At 38.4% G+C, this 22,323-nt stretch overlaps 2 protein-coding genes across 2 annotated transcripts in view; both read left to right on the forward strand.

Annotated features, from left to right (window-relative positions):
- LOC137240529 (uncharacterized) overlaps positions 1-20,981 on the forward strand; it is a 50,756-nt gene extending 29,775 nt beyond the window's left edge. The window contains exons 3-4 of the mRNA XM_067766950.1: positions 17,526-17,629; positions 20,771-20,981. Coding sequence (XP_067623051.1) covers positions 17,526-17,629; positions 20,771-20,968 — 302 coding nt within the window. The 3' untranslated portion in view covers positions 20,969-20,981. The remainder of the gene's footprint in view (positions 1-17,525; positions 17,630-20,770) is intronic.
- Positions 20,982-20,992: 11 nt separating this feature from the next.
- On the forward strand, positions 20,993-22,304 carry LOC137240528 (uncharacterized). The gene has a single exon (XM_067766949.1). The coding sequence runs from the start codon at positions 21,371-21,373 to the stop codon at positions 21,857-21,859; it is 489 nt and encodes a 162-aa protein (XP_067623050.1). The 5' UTR covers positions 20,993-21,370; the 3' UTR covers positions 21,860-22,304.
- The last annotated feature ends 19 nt before the right edge of the window (positions 22,305-22,323 follow it).

Here is a 22,323-nt window from a genome sequence, read left to right on the forward strand (position 1 = left end):
CAACTGCAATAGGGATATACTTCGCTAGTAGCTCTGGTCACGACCACAGCTCCGTGCTGACTGCCTTTGCTGCCGCGCTCTGCGCTGGTTTACGTGCGTTGCCGCTCCGTTGCGGCCTCTGCCGGCGTACTTCTACTGACGGAGGTGAGCGGGTGTCACCTGTCGCGGTTGCGCGTTACTGTGGCGGGGCCTTTGGTCTCTGGGGGTGATGCGTAGAGAAGATCAACCGCAATCACCATTCCACGACTCGCTCCTATGAAGTGGATTCCTATTGCATAGAGAAGGTCAACTGCAATAGGGATATACTTCGCTAGTAGCTCTGGTCACGACCACAGCTCCGTGCTGACTGACTTCTGTGCTGCTGTGTCGCTCCTTTTATGGCTGTTGTGTTTGGTGTTGCTAGCTCAAATGGTTGCGTGCGCTCGTTGTGTTGCTGAGATTTGTTGGTTGGCCGTGTTGTTGTTAAATGTTGCGACCGCTCGTTGTGTTGCTGAGACTTGTTGGTTGATCGTGTTGCTAGAGCCTTTTGTGGCCTCTTGTTGTGTTAATGTCGTGTCAAATATGTTGTGGGGTCGTTTTGTGTGGGCCAAATTAATGAGGATTTATTTGGTCCTCACAAGGGAGTGGGCCTTAGTTCTATAGGTGGACCAGGGGTGGCTCTAGAGTGCGTTTGTACAATATGAGTATCAAACGAAAGGTGTTAACGAGTATTTTAAAAGGTCGTGGGGCTTAGTTCTATAGGTGGACGCCAAAAGATGGACCAGGGGTGACTCTAGAATGTGTTTGTACGATATGGGCATCAAATGAAAGGTATTAATGAGGGTTTTAAAAGGGAGTGGTGGTAGTTGTATATGTGAAGGCGTTTTCCAGATATCGAGCAAAATGTGGACCAGGGTGGCCCAGAACATCATCTGTTGGATACCGCTAATTTATTTATATATGTAACACCACGAACAGTATTCCTGCCAAGATATCAAGGGTTTTTTATTTCGCCCTGCAGAACTTTTTCATTTTCTTCTACTTAATATGGTAGGTGTCACACCCATTTTACAAATTTTTTTCCAAAGATATATTTTGCGTCAATAAACCAATCCAATTACCATGTTTCATCCCTTTTTCGTATTTTGTATAGAATTATGGTATTTTTTTCATTTTTCGTAATTTTCGATATCGAAAAAGTCGGCGTGGTCATAGTCGGATTTCGGCCATTTTTTATACCAATACAAAGTAGAGATATACACCGCCGATAAACGCCGCCGCCGCCGATTTTGGTCGTTTTTCGCACGCCGCCGCCGAGTGTCAAAAATATCGGCGCGGCGGCGTCCGGCGCGTTACTATATTTTCTATTCGTTTAAGACTGTTTATGCCATTTATTGTTCATGTCGAAAATTGGTCGGATATTGTCGAAAGTGGTATCAACGGATGCGCAGCACCGCCAGTTATAAGAAACTAAGGCCAAGTTTATGATCGAGCGTCATCGCATCGCGCGATGCGTCGAGAAACGCTCCATCGCTTGTTACATTTTCGCTAGCGTTATCGCTGGCGATTGAGTGTTTATAGTAGAGCGAAATCGCAAGCGATGGAATGCTCAACAATATAACTCGAACATCTTTTTATTCACGTTGTGGCAGTGTAGAGAAAGCAACATGTGAACATTAACTCGTAAAATTTTATTATTAGAAAATAGCTATTTGTTACAAAAAAAAATATTTGAAAAGTATACATAAGGCAAAAAAATATGAAGTGCATCCAATCGCGATTGTAGTAATCTGTATGACTGAAATTCCACAAACACTGCTTGTCACGTACCTTTTCAATAAAAACATCCACATTGTTTCGCAAATTTCGCTCGACTGAATCAAAATATTTTGGTTGCAAATTTTCGTCGCTTTTATCGCTTGTAATCGCTCAATTCGCTTTACGCTAAATCGCTTTGTCGTAAACATCTCCATATGCACTAATATAATTTATCGCTAACAGCGATTCTCGTCGCATCGCGCGATTGCGAAATTTAGCTCTTTCTAACTGTACAAAAGTTATTTAAAAACAAGCGTTGCTTAACACGGACTTTCCATAACCCAATTCACAAAATTATTAAAATAAAACACTAAAATAAAAGTTATATAATAAATTTCTATGCTCACTTTGCATTATTAAAAAAAAATTAATAATAATGAACAATGAATTAAAAAAAAAAAAAAATGACTCAAGGCGAACATGTTTTCAAATTGTCCTCAAGTTGTTAAAAAAAAGCAAATACCCAAAAAAGGTGCCGATTTAAAAAAAAATTGATATTGTGATTGGCTGAAAGAATAAGCCAAATCAGTGATGCAAAATCTTTTAGTTTCTAGGAGCATAAACACTCCTTTGAAATGGTTCTTACCTCATACTTAAGTTGAGGATATATGTACGCATGAGAAGGGTTTGAAAAATCACTTGGGCTTATATTCAAACATCTTTTGTTTATTTGCGAAACTATACAATAGCGTCTGAAATGTTAGTTTTGATTTACACACTTCATCCTTCAACACCCAACTCTTCCGCTTTGACATTTCCTAAAGTTGGCGGCCCTATCCAAAACTAGTCCCTTGGAGGGAATCACATTGATTATAGCCTATCAACCAAGTTTAAATATCACCTACACGTTACGGCTTCTTTTACAAATGTGAATACGTGGGCCATATATTTACCAGGTGAGGCTTTATCCTTCGCAAGAACATTCAAAGTGGTGAAGCAAAAGCTTTCCCAAGACAGTCGAACTAATGACCGTGTGTGCTACTACCCTAACGTAGTGGAGAGTCGAACTAGTCTGAAAACAGAAGCTACGCGGTCATCCATAATGAGCTCACCCATTACGCAATGACATCCACTTAGACTACTTATGATTTCGAGGGCGACATCCTTGGCCGCAGTCCTATAGCTTCTGTGCTGGCATATGGTGTGAGGGTTAGGAGGCGTGGTAGCGACTGGTGGTCGGGATTGCTTCTGTTCTCACATCGGGAATTGAGCTCTTAAAAACAGCCGAAAAACTGGAGGCGCCCTGTGCCACGAGAGGCATGAGTATTATAAGACCATTAATAGCAAGCGTAGGTCGCCTTTGCGCGTGACCGCCAAGGAGCCACAAATGATTTAAAGAAATTGTGTTTGCGACGATTATTAGGAGTTATCCCTTGAAGCTACGCTTTGCACGAGATATACATACAGACAAAAGTGTGACTATTTTATGTATCTATATTTCTTGTCAGCAGACGCAGCAGTACCAATTCCAAAGACCGGGGTTAGGTTCGCAGTCTCTCGGGGTATGCGAACGAGGGACAATCCCTCCGCAAGGACCTACTCCTGAAAAATTTTCAACTGTCTGCGAGATCTTGAGGCAAAAACCCTGGATCTTTCCGAAATGGCCAACACGTTGATTTCCTTAAATACATACAAACAAACCCTTCCTAATTTTTCTAAATACAAAAATCAATCTTTTTTAAAGAAAGAACACCGGCGTATGCCGGCGCGCTGTCCACGCCGCCGCCGCCGATAAAGTGATCGGCGTAAACCTCTAATACAAAGTGAGTTCAGATAAGTACGTGAACTGATTTTTCTAAAGATATATCGATTTTTGCTCAAGTTATCGTGTCAACAGCCGAGCGGAAGGACAGACGGCCGATTGTGTATAAAAACTGGGCGTGGCTTCAACCGATTTCGCCCTTTTTCACAGAAATAAGTTATCGTCCCAGAATCTAAGCTCCTACCAAATTTCATAAGGATTGGTAAATTTTTGTTCGACTTATGACATTAAAAGTATCCTAGACAAATTAAATGAAAAGGGGCGGAGCCACGCCCATTTTGAAAATCTCTTTTATTTTTGTAGTTTATTGCACCATATCATTACTGGAGTTGAATGTTGACATAATTTACTTATATACTGTAAAGGTATTAAATTTTTTGTAAAAATTTCACTTTAAAAAAATTTTTTTTTAAGTGGGCGTGGTCGTTCTCCGATTTTGCGAATTTTTATTAAGCATACATATGGTAATAGAAGTAACGTTCCTGCCAAATTTCAGCATGATATCTTCAACGAATGCCAAATTACAGCTTGCAAAAGTTTTAAATTGCCTTCTTTTAAAATTGGGCGGTGCCACGCCCATTGTCCAAAATTTTACTAATTTTCTATTCTGCGTCATAAGCTCAACTCACCTACCAAGTTTCATCGCTTTATCCATCTTTGGTAATGAATTATCGCACTTTTTCTGTTTTTCGAAATTTTCGATATCGAAAAAGTGGGCGTGGTTATATTCCGATATCGTTCATTTTAAATAGCGATCTGAGATGAGCGCTCAGGAACCTACATACCAAGTTTCATCAAGATACCTCAAAATTTACTCAAGTTATCGTGTTAACGGACGGACGGACGGACATGGCTCAATCAAATTTTTTTTCGATCCTGATGATTTTGATATATGGAAGTCTATATCTATCTCGATTCCTTTATACCTGTACAACCAACCGTTATCCAATCAAAGTTAATATACTCTGTGAGCTCTGCTCAACTGAGTATAAAAATCACGTTTCACATTGTTTGTCCGCGATGGACTCCTGAACTGAAACGATTTTGAATTTGTTTTGCACCCCGTGTGTAGTTTGATCTAACTTGAAATATAGGAAAGGTTATATCTCAGTTTATAGTCGCAATATTATTTTATTGCACTTTTTTTATGTTTATACGTAATAAAAAAAAGTTACGTATACGCATCGGCACTCATATTTTCAGGTGGTGCGGATATACTTCCGTGTAATTGGTTGGTGTTTAATTAAACAACGTGCTTATCAATAAAAAATATTATAGCGAATGATATCAAGTATAGCTCATCACCAGGCCCGGCGAGAGGGGGACCCGGGGTTTCTGACGGGGCCCGCGATTTAGAAGTACGAAGACATTTTTTTAATTCAGGAGAGTCTTTAGTTGTTCCATGTGCAATTTTTAAGCCGAATTTCAAAAGCAACGAATATCTGCATTTCGTTTTAATATTATAGTGAAGTCAAAGAGTATATATTTGTCAAGAGGCGTCACTCGATACTTTTGTTGTTGCCAAAGCAAATTACTCGATGTTTTCTCAAGGTAGTCGTTGGTTTTTTTTATCAGATGTATTTATAAAAACGCCTTCTATACATTTTCGTGGGGTATTTGTGTTTATTTTATTGATTGTATTAAATTAATTAATTAATTCTCTTTCCAAAAATCGTAATTATGCAAAGTCACTTTACCGCATAACTATATAGGATTCAATTAAAAAAAACTAAACAAAACTTCCTTGAGAATCACATTCGACATGACAGGGTTGCTTTGGCAACAACAAAGTATCGAGTGACGCCTCTTAACAAATATATACTCTTTGGTGAAGTGTGAAAAATAAAAATCTATATATATAAAAGGAAAGGCTAAAATGTGGGTTAGTTGGTCGCCGGTGCTTGAAGAGATGCGTCGGTCGATTTTGTTCAAACGTGGACCCGGGTACCCCTAGAATGTGTTTATATAATATGGATATCAATTGAAAGCTGTTGATGAGTGCTTTAGTACAGAGTAATATATTATACCGCTTGGTGACTAGGGTCTCAAGATATAGGCCAAAACGTGGACCCGGATACCCCTAGAATGTGTGGGTAATATAGATATGAAATGAAAGCTGTTGCTGAGAGCTCTAAAGTAATTTTCATTGTGATACTCGATTTAGTCGCACCAGCCTGGCAAAACTAATAAATATGCATGAGAAGCCAAAATAGAGACATAAATTAATAATACCCACATACCTATTTACATACGTCCTATTCGATTTGCCTGAAATTTGGTATATAAATTTGCCTATATTAGTATTTACGATCCTTTTTTCCGGAAAGTAGACCAGATACGGATTGGGACTGGGATTAGGACTTAGGGCTGGGACTGAGACTCGGAGTGGGAGTGGGACTGGGACGGGAACAAAATACATACCACCCTCTGGGACAGGCAATAAGGGATGAAGAAGAAGGAGAAGAACGTGAGAGAAGAGAAAAGAGAGAAGGAGACTGAGAAAGAAATAGAATGAGACGAATATCGAGATAGATGAAGCGAAGAAGACGGAGGGAGGAGTGAATAAAAGGATCAGGAAAAAGTGAAGAGGGGTGGGGCGAGGACAGAGTTAGACTGAAAAAGCTTATTAAAATGTATGCAGATAGGCCAAATTTAGGGCAGAACAACGTCTGCCGGGTCTGCTAGTATATATATAGATTTAAGCTCAAGATATGTTTGATTATCCATTATTTTCGCTAGTTTCTGAGCAAGGCCTGGACCTCCACCCTATCCACCATCCACTAGTTTTTGATCTGATTTGGCAGGGGTGCGTAGTTCACTGTTCTACCAAGCTACTCTTAATTGTTTGTATACCTGTCTGTGAGAGCCACTTTACCCTCTAGGCTCTAAGGTTGTATGGGATTACCGTCCAACAACTGTGGCGGCCAGTCTAAAATTTCTATCATGTATTATGTGAACCATTATCCAGCCTGTTCTTACCTAAATTTTGTTTCTTTATGTTGCTTGGATATCCAGAGAAGCGGTATATTGCACTGCAAAGTATCCGCCATAACCCCAAAGAGGAATATGGGAACATGGTAAATGTGGATAAAAGGAAAACTTTTTGTATCTAACTATTGACTAGTGATCAAGTAAATAGTAAGTATTTGATGACACGAAATCAAAGCGAAGATCCCTTAACACTGAACCCTTTCTTTAGAACACTTTTAAAATGGACAAACATGACGATAGTTTAGGTATGATTCGCACCAAATTACTAATATCGAAAGTTGAGGAATGATAAATAATTTAACAGAATTTAAAGAGAAACCACGTGATGATATTCAAAGTTTACCACGATAGTCGTCAGACCTTAAGTTAGATATTTGAGTAATAAAAACTATCCATAAAGTCCGACTAAGGGCGCATTCCTGCCCATTCTTGTCAGCAACTTGAGGACTAGGGCGTGAGTCATAGCTCAGCAGTCAGCAATAATAAGAGACACCCGACCAAGTATTGCGCTCAAATCAAGTGTCTTACATCAATTACTATTATCCCGGCTTTAATTTAAGTCACACCTATTGTAGGACATTACAACAGGGTCCGTATTGTGTTATACGATCCGTGATCGGAATCAATTTTTTAAATCCAAATCGGTTAATCGGATTAGTGCCATATTTGAGCTAGAGATAGTGCGTACACATTAGATCCAAACATTTTATAATATTTATGAATATTTGGACAGTTTCATATAGGCATATCGTTTGAGTGAAAATACTTTTCTATACGTGATCATATAATACGATACGGGCCCAGATTGTAAAATTTGGGACAATGTTTTAGACTTTAATATTGATTGTATCAATGTGAAGTCTAAAAATATATATCTTTTCTACCTATTAATAAAACAATTTGAATCCTTAGGCTCCTTAGTTTTTCTTTGTTTATACGATGTTCATAAAGCGTGGATCTGTTTCACGAAACATCATTGTAAGTTCAATGTGTACTACATATTTATACTCAGCTTGCTTTGCACACAGAGTATATTAACTTTATTGAATAACGGTTGGTTGTACATGTATAAAGGATTCGAGATAGATATAGACTTCCATATATCAAAATCATCAGTGTCGAAAAAAAATTTGATTCAGCCATGTCCGTCCGTCCGTCTGTCCCTTAACACGATAACTTCAGTATATTTTGAGGTATCTTGATGAAATTTGGCACGTAGGTTCCTGGGCACTCATCTCAGATCGCTATTTAAAATGAACGATATCGCACTATAACCACGCCCACTTTTTCGATATCGAAAATTTTGAAAAACCGAAAAAGTGCGATAATTCATTACCAAAGACGGATAAAGCGATGCAACTCGGTAGGTGGGTTGACCTTATGACGCACAATAGAAAACTAGTAAAATTTTGGACAATGGCCGTGGCACCGCCCACTTAATATGAAATATGAAATATGAAATTTGGCAGGAACGTTACTCCTATTACTGTATGTATGCTAACTGAAAAATTAGCAAAATGGGATGAAGAACGCGCCCACTTGAAAAAAAAAATTTTTTTAAGTCAAATTTTAACAAAAAATTGAATATCTTTAACAGTATATACATAAGTACATTATGTCAACATTCAACTCCAGTAATGATATGGTGCAACAAAATACAAAAATAAAAGAAAATTGCAAAATGGGCGTGGCTTCCCCCTTTTTCATTTAATTTGTCTAGAATACTTTTAATGCCATAAGTCGAACAAAAATTTACCAAACCTTGTGAAATTTGGTAGGGACATAGATTCTATGACGATCACTGTTTTCTGTGAAAATGGGCGAAATCGGGTGAAGCCACGCCCAGTTTTTATACACAGTCGACCGTCTGTCCTACCGCTCGGCCGTTAACACGACAACTTGAGCAAAAATGGATATATCTTTATTAAACTTAGTTCACGTACTTATCTGAACTCACTTTATCTTGGTATTAAAAATGGGCGAAATCCGACTATGACCACACCCACTTTTTCGATCGACAATTTCGAAAAATAAAAAAATGCCATAATTCTATACCAAATACGAAAAAAGGGATGAAACATCGTAATTGGATTGGTTTATTGACGCAAAATATAACTTTAGAAAAAACTTTGTAAAATGGGTGTGACACCTAAGATATTAAGTAGAAGAAAATGAAGAAGTTCTGCAGGGCGAAATCAAAAGCCTTTGGAATCATGGCAGGAATACTGTTCGTGGTACTACATATATAAATAAATTAGCGGTATCTGACAGATGATGTTCTGGGCCACCCTGATCCACATTTTGGGCGATATCTCGAAAAGGCCTTCACATATACAACTAAGGGCCACTGCCTTTTAAAACCCTCATTAATACCTTTAATTTGATACCCATATCGTACAAACACATTATAGTCACCCTGGTCCACCTTTATGGCGATATCTCGAAAAGGCATCCACCTATAGAACTAAGGCCCACTCCCTTTTAAAATACTCATTAACACCTTTCATTTGATACCCATATCGTACGAACACTTTCTAGAGTCACCCCTGGTCCCTTTTATGGCGATATCTCGAAAAGGCGTCCACTTAACGAACTAAGGCCCACTTCCATTTAAAACACTCATTAACACCTTTCATTTGATACCCATATCGTACAAGCACATTATAGAGTCACCCCCGGTTCACCTTTATGGGGATATCCCGAAATGGTGTCCATCTATAGAACTATGGCCCACTCCCTTTTAAAATACTCTTTAATAACTTCCATTTGATACCCATGTCATACAATCACATTCCAGGGTTACCCCAGGTTAATTTTCCTACATGGTGATTTTCCCTTATTTTGTCTCCAAAGCTCCCAGCTGAGTATGTAATGTTCGGTTACACCCGCACTTAGCCTTCCTAACTTGTTTTTTAATATCATTGCTGTATGCGTCAATGAACTCGTTCACACACAGTGCATATTCTTTAGAACGTTAAAATCATTTACGTACATTAGATTGTTTCAGAAAAATTAGCCTTTAATTACAAAAGAAGAGACCTTAAATTTTTGTTCCGTTACTTTCCGGTCTCAGGTGGGATGAAATTAGAAAAAAAACGTACACTTGATTAAAGTTAACGTCTAAAATTAGGAATACTAAATATATCACATTTTACTCTGCGCCCAACCACATTTTCGCCGATGCCTCAGATACTTTTTATTCTTTACAAAGCCTTTTCTTGCTGTTGAGTGGAGGTATTACACAATGTTACAAAAAAGACAAAAGTGAAAATACCTGAGAAGTCATACCATTTTTCTAGTAGATCTCGAAGATCTAAGAATGACTCAATTTGTTTTATCACAAAATATGCTAGAATTGTTAGCGTAGTATATTGAGAAATTTCACTTAAAATAGCACCACCCCGAACCCGGTTTGTCCCCAAACCAAGTTTCACAAGGGATGATGGAGAATCTTTTCCACATAGTAGATCTACTTCGTTTTTTTTTTTTCAAATCATATCACACATCATCCGTGACACACTGTTATAGTAAACAGTTTTCTTCATCCCCAAATTACTACATGTCGTGTTTCAAATACCCACCAAAAAATCTACTAAATTAATACCAAGTTTTTGGACTGATTTTTAAAATATTTTTTATATTAAAAGTGTTCCCGATTTTCAATCGCATGAAACATAAAACTCTTTGTATTGGACTACCAGATATCTCTGTTGTCAAACACGACCACTTAACCGGGTCTAAATCATCAACGCAGAATATTCTCATCTTTGGATGCATCGCCCAGCAAATTAATGTATACAAAAACGAAGCAGACTGGAATTAATCCGACAAAGCATAGATCAGTTGCAGGTTGCTGAAGTTAGAAGTTGGACTACTCTATGAGGGATCATGGAGAAGAAATAAAAAAAAAAAAAAATTTGTGTTTTATTAAGAATATACAAATATTTGGCCTAGAGCTCGTTTATATTTTAAAAGTTATAATTCAAAGGCCGTAAACAACAAAATAATTAAAATTTTTTTGAAAGTAACTAAGGAACTTCTAAGTTTTTCGAACCTAGTATTAAACCCATTAAAATTTTTTTTTTTGTATATTAGGAAGGTTATAAAAGGCAGGCGTGGTCTGCCATATTTTCTTATTTGAACTGACACTCGTCGGTTCGATGCTTTTTTCGATATCGAACTTTCTATGAGACCTTTTAAGTATCCGTATCTTGATATGATTACTTTAATTACACTGGACCACGAATTTCAACTTTTTCTCTTTACCAGAAACGCCGTTATGAAATTCGTATGTAAAATCACCCTCTGATTTCGAAAATTGAGTTCATTTTTGATTCTATGGTACCGTTTTTGAGATATTTGCAATTTACTGTTATTCGAAAAAACCAAAAAGATGGTTCCCTTTAATTACCTATATCTCACGAAAGGGTCAAGCAATTGCTGAATCGGAAAGAAGATAAAATTTGCCATAAAAGCATTATACATTGTTTTTTGCTCAACCAGATAGTTTTCGAGATATTAGCTTATAATTTCAGATTTTTGTTTTTTTTTATGAAAAAATATGAAAAAAATTACCCTTTGCGAGGGCAGCATTCCAAAACCACAACTTTTTTCAGATATTTTTTCTTTACGTAAAGCTTTGTTTAATTAGAAAAAAGATAAGCTATCATCGAAGAAAATCGATGCAAAACTACGTAGGTTATAAGCGATCAAATAAAAATACCCAGGTTGCGCAACTTCAATGTATGTATACATACATATATTAAAGGTATAAAGTGCAAATGGGATATTATCCGGATAAACGAATAACACCATAACAATGATAATACTTTTTCTTTAAATAAATCAAATAGTACTTTTAATACACAAATTGTTTTATAGTAGGTAGAGTGGCTGCATCGAAAGGAAGAGTGGTTGGAACCTTTCTGTCTAGGTAAGATTTGATTTTTTCAATTTTATTCTTGTTCCGAGTATAAATATGAGTTAATGCGCCTTGAAACTTTATAACATCTGCAAGGCTCGCCGGAGATAGTTCAGTTCATAAGTCAAATTTCAAAATTAATTAAATTAATAAGTAATTTATTAAAAAAATAAAATGAGTAAAAGGAGGCGAGAAGTTGAGTGTAATAACGATCCAGATATGTTCTGTTTCATGTGTGGCCAATATACTATCATAATGCGACGACGAGTGTTCTCAGATCATATCGAAACGTTATACTCCAAGTATTTTGGCATTGAGTCTAAAAATGCTGAAAAACCATGGACACTGAACACTTTGTGTACATCGTGTCGAGTAGAATTGATTCAGTCGGAATCAGGACAACAAATAAAATTTGATACACCAATGATATGGAGGAGCTTACTTGCCATTCAATAGAGTGTTATATTTGTCAAACAAATGTACTTGGCGTTGGAAGATCAAGAAGAGTAACCTATGCCAGCGTACCTACAGTGACATTACCAGTACTACATTCAACGGCAGTTGCGGATCCAGTTCCATTGTCAACAGTAATATCTGAGTGCGGGGAATCAAGTTGTACTGAATTTCGCATGGGAAACGAGAGAAACGTTCTGTCACAAGCACAACTTAATGATTGGATAAGAGATTTGGAACTATCCAAGGAAAAGGCCGAGGTCCACACTTCTCGTATGCAACAATTTAAATTTGTGTCATCCAATGTTGAGGTGATATATTGTAGTACTCGTCACGAACTATTTTCCAAACACTATACCAAGAAAGATAGTATATGCTACTGTAACGACATTCCTGGTTTATTCAAAGAGTTTGGTCAAATATATGATTCGAAAGAGTGGCGATTGTTCATAGACAGCAATAAACTGAGTTTGAAGGCTGTATTATTACATTTTGGTAACAAAAAGCCTTCTATCCTGATCGCACATGCAGTAAATACAAAGGAAGCCTACGAGGAAATGCAAAAGCTACTAAAATTTATCAAATATGAAGAGCATGATTGGAAAATATGTTCTGATCTCAAAGTCGTTGCAATGCTATGCGGTCTACAAAGTGGCTACACCAAGCACTGCTGCTTCCTCTGCAAGTGGGATAGCCGAGCTCGTAAGGACCACTACGTCAGAAAGGATTGGCCGGAAAGAGTCGAGTTTACCGTTGGTGTGGATAACATCAAATACACCCCTCTTGTCAAGAAAGAGAAAATCATACTTCCACCCTTACACATCAAGCTAGATCTCATTAAAAACTTTGTTAAGGCTTTGGACAAAGAAGGCGAAGCATTCGACTATTTGAAAACAATTTTTCCAGATATTTCTCAAGCCAAGATAAAGGAAGGTATTTTTGTTGGACCACAAATAAAAAAGTTGATCAACAATAATCAATTCAAAGGACTACTCTCACAAGTTGAGGCAGCAGCGTGGGAATCCTTTGAAAAGGTCGTTGCTTCTTTTCTCGGTAGACATAAAAGCCATAACTACGAGCAGATAGTGAACGACTTAATCAATAATTATGCGAACATGGGTAAATATTAAAGGCTTATTAAAACTAATTTCCCAAAACTCTATAACTTGTTTACCTAACTAATATTTTCGTTCCAGGCGTAAATATGTCTTTAAAAATTCACTTTCTGCACTCACATTTGAGCTTTTTTCCGGCAAATCTTGGCGACGAAAGTGACGAACATAGCGAAAGGTTTCATCAGCAAATAAAATTAATTGAGAATCGATATCAAGGATTCTGGGACGTCGCAGTGATGGATGATTACTGCTGGTTTCTCATAAGAGAAACCGATCGTAAAATGAATAAGCGTCAAAGTAGAACACATAATTATTTCGACTACATAGTAAAATCAAATTAAGATAAAGATTGTTAGAATATAGTATAAACATAAATAAATTAAAAAAAAAGTTAAAAATATGGGTAATTTCATTCATAAATTGAACTTATAACTAAATAGAAACAGAGCATAGCTAGATATTTCACTCTTCTTTATACCATACATACGTTTTGAGGTATACGTTGAAATTGCGCAACCTGGGTATTTTTATTTCATCGCTTATAACTTACTCAGTTTTGCATCGATTTTCTTGGATGATAGCTTATCTTTTTTCTAATTAAACAGAGCTTTACATAAAGAAAAATTATCTGGAAAAAAAGTATATCTCAAAAACGGTACCATAGAATAAAAAATGAACTCGATTTTCGAAATCAGGGGGTGGTTTTAAATACGAATTTCAGAACGGCGTCTCTGGTAAATTTTGGCCGTCGACCAGTGTTATCATATTTCAAATTCTTGTGAACAGAGACTGTTTATGAATTTTTTATTAAAAAAAAAAAAAATCATTCCATAAGTAATCACAAAAGCATAAATGTTCTACTTAACAATATACAATTGGTTAGCTAATAACATATCGAACAGTTTTTATCAAACGTTGGGTACAACACTTCGACATTTTTTTGAGGCTAGGACCGAACCATGACCTGTATGGCTAAAAAAAAGTACATATATACAATTCAAATAAGAAGAATAATATCACGTCTGTATTTTTACCTTTTTAATATTTTAAATACAAATAAAAAAATGTATTACGATGGACTCAATGTCGAACTTCATAAGCCGATATATATGTGTTGCAGGCTAAGCTTATTGTTAAATCTACCAATTTCCTAATATTTTCATGTAGAAACCCATTTTTATAAGCAATTGTTAAAAATGGGCGGAGGAAAACCTTTAAAGTAGAAAAGAAAAGGCAAAATCGCTTTGCTGGGGGAATACGATTTAGGTCACTGACGGAAGCAGATTAAGCGCTATTGCCGGAATATTTATCCAAATGTCTAACGCTACTTAGGTTAGGTTAGGTGGTAGCTGCCCTGATAAGGATAGCTCACATGGACAACATGAAGGTCCGTTGTGATACCACATACACAAAAAATAACGGTGACTTATATCTAGCTACTTAGAGAATCGTTGGGTAGCAACGATAAACCTCCGAATGATACTGATCTCAACTTTGGATAAATCCTCGGGAGATCCAAGTGAGTCGCGACCGAAGTACTTTCGCCTAGTTCTGGCAGTTCTTTCGGCCAAAAGATCTTGCTACCCTGCAAGACGTGGTGTCCGCGCAACGTTTGCTGAGCTGACTCGAAGCCCAGCTATGAAGGAGCAATCCACAGGTGGCCAGCGGAATCCCGAAATCCCTACAACCATCTTTATCCGGTTCAGTTGTACCGATGCGGCATAAGAGATCCGCTTGACAGTTACCCGGGATATTACTATGGTCCGGAACCCAGATAATCTTAATTGTGAAATAATTCGAAGAAATCACAAGCGAGGCCAACGCCATGCAAGCGAAGATCCCTGCGCAATTGGGACATCGGGAAAATGATTGTCCAGTAAAAGCTTTAGGGACTCCTCGCTACTCATCGACCAGTCCCTACCATGCATCTCTCAGATACCCCAGAGGAGCGAGATTCCTAGAGAGTATTTTTCTAAGCCTCGCGGATTCATTGCAGCCTTCTACGTATTCGGAGAAGCTTCGCCATGAATCTCGCTTGGCTATCCTTATTTCATATTTATAAATCCCCAGACTCACCTTATAGAGATCCCAGTCCGAGGGTAATTTACTTCTCCTGGCGAAGATCCCTGGCTCTGTGGAAGAGCCGCCGACTGGACGCTCTTAGGTCGTCAAGAGAATCCGAGCACCAGGGCGGCTGGCCCTTCCCCATGTAAGTTTTCAATGGACAGGATAGTTGAAAGGCGCTATTGCTTGCCGAGGTAAAGTTTTCCACCAGAACGTCTATCTCAGATTCCGACAGGTCCGAACTAATGGTAGGCGCCGCAGGCAACGGCTCTCCCAGCTTCCTACAATGCAAGTCCCAGTTAGTACTTTTAGGGTTCCTAAAAGATATTTTACCGGAACGTTCGTTCACCGAGAACTGAATATATCGGTGATCAGAGAAGGAGTGCTCGTTGAGTATCCTCCAGCCAGATATCCGACCTTCCAGTTCTCTACTAACCAGGGTGAGCCCCAGGACCTCCTCCCTTACCGCAGTAATAAAAGTTCCCCCTATTACATATACAAATCCCCTCATCTAAAAGTAAATAAAGACTCACCTCCAGTGTTGGTATCCGAGCTTCCCCAGATGCTACGATGGGCATTAGCATCGGCACCGATGATCACGCTAACACCTCTCCGCCTTGCTTCAGCGGTGATTTCGCCCAGTATCGCAGGTGGTGGTCCCGCTACGTCCCCATGGAGTATGTACGCTGAGACCGCCCACATTTCATTACTGCCTCGCTCGAGGCAGACCGTGGTTACATCAGCATTGCTGAAATTAGAGAGAATAAAAGTTTTCATCTCTTTTTTAACAAGCACACAGGATCTAGGCCTATCTGCCTCCCTATGCACCAAGGTGTGAATTTTCCAGTCCTTAATCCAGAAATCTGTGTGCCGTTACTACTCAGCCACGGCTCCTGTACAAGGACTATATCCACACCGTCTTTTTCAAGGCAGAGCCAAAAATTTGCGGAAGCCGCCTTAGAGTGTTGAAGATTGATTTGACGGATTTCCTTCAAAACCGCTCTTCTTCCGCACCCCACACTTGGCGGATTCGTGTTAGTCTTGTCCACTCTAAAAGGCCCCCTTCAAGGCCGCTATCCGGAGTCGATTGTGTAGGCACCCTCCAACGGTATCGTGGTTATCTATACTATGCAGGGAGGCCACGCGAGGGTTGACGCATTACCTTATGGGTAATGCGTTCAGAGCCAGACCGGGCGCAAAGCGGGACATTTTTCAACCGCACCTACACCACCAACTTAACCGCGACGGAGCCGGAACGTACCTTGAGACCCGCCACGGTTTTAAAGGGACGTGGCAGGTGCAGCATTAGCCTACCAGCCATTTCGGTAAGGTTTAACCACGACCTACTAAGGTGGCAGAATGCCGCACCTACCAGCCCAAAGTCATAAAATCCAAACCAGAGTCAAAATGAAAATCCCTAACAATCCAGTTCGTCACCGTTGTGTACCGATCTTGACCCTTGACAGGGTCCTCCCTCCTCTGAGCTCGGCACAATGACTCAGAGGAGCGGGTTTTATCGAGTTGTCCTCTCTAGATCCGCCATTATCAGTAGAAGCAGGGGCACCTCGTGCAGGACGTGATAACTAATCACGTGTGACAATTCGTCAATATGTCCGGTCTAAGACTGATACCAGTCCCTGATCCAGAGTCTAGAACCATGTATGATATCCAAGCCAATTATCTTAACCCCCCTCTAACGCTACTTAAAAAATAATAAAAAATTCAGTGTTGTTGTGTCTTCTTGGAATGCCAAGAGTATGTTAGGAAAGAATTGTAAAAAATACATATCCGAAAAGCTACACTTCCTTAAGTTTAACATATGCCAGATGGCAGTGAAATACAACATACTACTGATACTACAACTTTCAATCCTTATATTATTGAGCTTATGATAAAATTGCATAAGCAGCATATAAGGTATACATTTTTTGGTGCTCATGTGCACTATGTATACGGCGTAAGTGAGGTTTATGTTTCCTCAATACTTTTTTTTGTTGTAGTTCTTGTTGTCCTGCGATGAGGTAATCCAATGTCTTAAACTAATAGTGACCTACGGTTGGTCAAGCGCCCCTCAATTCTTCTTCCTTGCAGCCACTGCCGAAATACTTCAGCGTATTATGATGACATCACTTATAATTTGGTTTGCATTTCTACTTTTATCGTATTAAGCATTTACACCTGTTTTAGCTATATTTTTATCGTGTTGCTTTATACTCTCGTGATTTATCATCATTATCGTTTTGTTTCAAGCTTACGAATGATAAGTTGGTCATTTGAATGTTGATTTCATAAGATTTAAGAAAATATAGACTTAATTTTGCGTGCGAGATAAATAATTGTTTTTTAAAAACTAAACAACTAAGTAAACAATAAAAAAAAAAAACAACTAAATAATAAATATGAATAACTTTAACTTTTGCAGCCGATGAAATTGAGCAGTTGAATAAATTTTCGTGTGGTGGTTACAGCGATGAGACAACAATAGTTTATCTGGTGCATCCATGTCGTATCTTATCTGCGCTTGAAGTAAGTAAAAATAGTACAATTACGCTTGACGGCCGTCGTGCTGTGGTGGTAGCGTGCTCCGCCTACCACACCAAAGGTCAACACCCGTTTTATCAATTAGATTAAAAAGATTTTCTAATCGGGGTCGCCCCTCGGAAGTGATTTGGCAAACACTCCGCGTGTATTTCTGCCATGAAAAGCTTCTCAATGAAAATTCATCTGCCTTGCAGATGCCGCTCGGAGTCGGCATAAAACATGTAGGTCCCCACGCAAATGTAGGAGCACCACGCAAATTGGAAGAGAAGCTCGGCCTAAATCTCCTCCGAGGTAAATCGCGTCAAGTACTTATTTATTTTATTTTAATGCTTGACCTTTCAGTCTTAGTGCTTTTTATGTTTTTAAGTACCTCTCCAGGCCTTTTACTCCTTATAACGAAGGGACAGAGTCACCTAGAAGGGAGAGTCTCTGCCTTGCCAGAGCGACGCTTTCGCTGAGAATGCGAACGGGCTCACAAAAGCGACAGATTTTTGTATCGGATAGATTTAACTTACTTGGGTGATAACGTAGACTGCGTTATCCCGTATAGTACCCAGTGAGAGTTCTTAGGTCCGCTCTGCTTATATTAATGTCTGATAATCTCGTTGCTGGAAATATAAATAATTTGGCCTGCGTTTACCCTGGGCATTCAATACCTAGGTTTCCCTTGTATGTGCCCTTATGGCGCAGAAGCATGACAACATCAGATGAGGCGGCTCTGGGAGTTTTCGAGAGAAAAGTTCTTCTAAAGATTTACGGAGATCTACTCGTTGGCAACGGCGAATACCTAAGAAGATTTGAAGATAGTCCAGCGAACAAAAAAACACATCGGCTACGCTGGCTGAGCCATGTGATGCGAATGAAAGATTATGCTCCCACAAAAAACAGTATTTTTATCACAACCCGCCGATGGAAGAGGGCTCCCTCTTCAGTGAAAGAAGCAGGTGGAAAAAGATTTAAATTTACTTACACTCAGAAAAAAAATTCTCCCGATGGAAGAAAAATGGGAATGAAATGGCACTTATGAAATTTTTTCCTCATTCGCATTGCCAAATTTCTTCAAAATAAGGAAAAATTCCTCAATTTAATTTGAAGAATTTTTCCTCATTTTGAAGACATTTTGGCCATGCGAAGAGGAAAACATTTCTTAAGTGCAATTTCATTCAAGTTTTTTCTGAGTGTAGTGCTACCAATTGACGACGGTTAGAATAGCGAAGACCCCGCTCGCGCCCCTTTTTGGACGGCCATAACCGTTTAAACGCTTAAACGCCAACTAAGTAAGTAGAAAATGTATGCATTTGTGAGTCCATAGAAGAGCTTTGTACCATGGAATGCTGCTAAGCCATCCTGCTTGGCTAGGAAGTCTTCCTACCCGGGGTAAAAAGCCATATTTTTGGCCCACACATCATTTAGGATCCCAATTCATTCATTCACTAGATGAGAAGTAACTTTGTAAGACTTCAAGGTTGCCTGGCTGACAGACAAAATGAGGATACTCCTCGAAGATAAGTATCTATAGACTATATAGTATATAAATATTCTCTACCGAAAACTTCTATAGCATGGATTTTTGCCTGCGAAATAGTGAGGTAGTATTCCATTGGTATCGATTTGTTGAAATCTGGCCCATAGGTGCGAGCTCCCGTTTTTCCGTTATCAAATTTTGATCCTTCCGTGCGCCAGCCCTTTGAGCCCTTTGAGTCAGTATATGGCCCTTTTGTGTCCCAAACAGTTCTGTTCATAATGGAAACCTCAAAATTCCGCGTGATTGAGCAGAGTACGTTGATGCTGGATGCCTTATTTTGTTATTGCTATTCTTTGCGTGGTCTTCGGCCACCAAACTAAGGAAGTATAGGACACTATTCGCTAATTAAACTCGCAGTATTAAATGTCCAGAATAACATTTTGGGAGATAGCCCTCATGTTTTGCCATAGAGTCGATGCGGGCGAAGAAAGCATTTGTTGTACATATACAACAAATGTTATTAAATTTACGCTAGATCGTATCTTAAAAAATAGCACATTATTATCCAACCTGGTTTCGATACTTACCTTGTGAAGATTATGAAAATATTTTGCTTTTCCCTTGTAACCTGCAACTACCCTACATGCAAGGGTACTATGTCAACTGTCCAGATGGTTTAACGAGACATTTCAGTAATCATAAAAGGAAAAGAGAACTGACCATGGCGTAGAGATATAAAGTTCCGAAAGAAATATGCCCAAGCGTGAAGAAAAAAGAGGGAACTAAGAAAGCCTAAACACTGTATACATGTAAAAAATGCTGGAATGTACGTGAGGCTTACCGCCCTCAGACAAGACAGAGCAGAAGAGACACTGAAGGAAATCAGACAGGCGGTCATTAAGGCTATAATCTAGCATATCAAGACATCTAGAAATCTGTTAGAGTGCAAAGAAACATTACAAAGACTTGAAACTGCGAAAAGGCGAATGATATGGCAAATAAGGATGCAGCCCTTGAAGCATATTCGTAATTGTTCCAATCAAATAGGATAAAAATGAGGCAAAAGTAGCACATGAACACCCCAGCTGGAAAGGTGACAGCAAATGTAGAAAGTGTGCGTTGGGCACATATTTTGTTGCCCTGCGCTCGCCATACTAGGGCTCCAGCTACTAGGAGTGTCACAATTTAACGAGCTAGAAGTAGGAATTAGGGTGCTGAAAGCGTTCTTGTATTTGCTAAAAGGACGGCGTTATTTTTTTTAGCTTAGGTACCCTATTTTTTGATAAGCGGTTTTCACTTGGAACAAACTTCAAGACGGACTGGCTAGTTGAACTTAACCGAACAATCGTATCTAAGCAATAACTGACACAAATTTGAAGCAGCAAGGGAGATTAGATCTCTGTAGTAGAAAAGGAGGTATAATATTGAGGAAGAATAAAAAAGAGGGCGACGGAGTGGGTGTAGGAAATGATGAACAAGAATAAGAGGAAGGAGACGGAAGTGAAGATGAAGATAATGGGGCACAGGACATTTTTTAACAATCAACTGAATGCCAAAGTTCTTACAGAACAAAGTTTGCTAGTAAAATAAAAAAGTTATTTATAAATATAAAATATCATGTAACATAAATCATATTGTTACTGATATAGAATTTTCTTTAGATTTTAGGTTTTCGTGTGGTCGCCTCATCATCCACAGCTGTTAAGCAGGACTATAACGAATATATGTGGACGATGCGAAAAGAGTTTCAAGAACCCGAACCGCTTGAAACTGACTCTGTTGTACGCGAAAATCTGTCGAATATTGGACGTGAAGCAGCTGGATTAGGCAATTATCATAAAGTTGATTCACCCGAATAAAAACAAAAAGCGGCAATTATACGGCAATTTTTCGATAAGCTGCTGATCTCCCCGCCAACAGGTATAAATATCGTCTAATAGCAAAGAAACAAGCAAGTAAGCCGTCAATTCAAGAGGAAATAGAACTAAATTCAAAAGGTCAAAAAAGTCTATGTGAAGTAAATCTAAACTCGAAGTTTTGCATAATAACAACAGTTTCGTGCAAAAAAGAAGACAAGAAAATCTTTACAGTTTAGTACAAGCTATTTTTTAAAAGTTAAGTGCGTGTACTGATTATAAAGGGTAAAGCAGTAAGGACGAGGTATTAACTTTAGCACTGTCCCATTTTGCACTTTTAAAATTTTATTTTTCCCCACTTTGCAAAAGAAAACTTTGAGTAAAATAAAAGAACAATTTATTATAATGGACTCTCAACCACCAACACCACCAGTACAAGCAGCCACACAACCTATGCAAGCGGAGGTACAAACCACACCTAGCAATCAAAATTTAGGTACTGGTGCTGCGTCGGCGGTCGGTGTTAATTACGCTGCTAACGCAGCCACATCCGCCGTGGCAGCACAAACGGCGACCTCAACAAATTCAGTACCGAATTCGGTGGCAAATGTTGTTACAATACCCGTGCCGATTGTACAAAATGAAGAAAATTACACATATGTAACTGTGAAGGGTTCTTTACATGACCGTTCGTGCGCCGTTTTTGGTCTAAACGAAACGGAAATGCAAGCGCTATCGAAACGTTTTGGGCAGGGTATGAAGGGTGCTGTGAATGGTATTATGGTATCTATACCACCAATGGAAATGGTTAATACATTGGCGCAATTGAGCTATAAAGTTATCTGTAGTTGTGGTGAAGCGGAGATCAGTTGGACAATGCAACGTGAGATCTAAAATAAACCAGCAAGATTTGTAAAGTTGAAATTTTTTTGAAAATCGCTAATTAAAAATTTGTGAAAAAATACCAAAAAATAACCAAAAGATATTTACATTACATACATAATAACAGTTATCTTCAAAACAAACGCTGCAATACGGAACCACATATAATGAAACTATTTAGTGCATTGAACAAATAATAATTATATAATTATAAAAAACAAACATACATAAATTTATATGTAGATATATAACATATACTAAAAGAGTTTAAGAAAATTGTAAACATATTATTTTTCTTTGTTAGGCATTAATAACATACAAACTGTTTTCCAAAAGAAAAAAACCAAAAAAGTGTTGAATTTTCCAATCATTGAGCTAAAAGCTAATCTTAATATTTACATTCAACGTGTGTAATATAAACTTTAAACACTAATAAACGTACATATTGGAAATATAACCTTGTAAATTTGAAAAAT

The sequence above is a fragment of the Eurosta solidaginis genome, chromosome 2, assembly GCF_040869045.1.
Source record: "Eurosta solidaginis isolate ZX-2024a chromosome 2, ASM4086904v1, whole genome shotgun sequence".
Classification (NCBI taxonomy): domain Eukaryota; kingdom Metazoa; phylum Arthropoda; class Insecta; order Diptera; family Tephritidae; genus Eurosta; species Eurosta solidaginis.

Bases quoted from the DNA above. Each gene is read 5' to 3' on its own strand.
- LOC137240528 (XM_067766949.1), top strand. From the start codon at position 21,371: ATGGACTCTCAACCACCAACACCACCAGTACAAGCAGCCACACAACCT.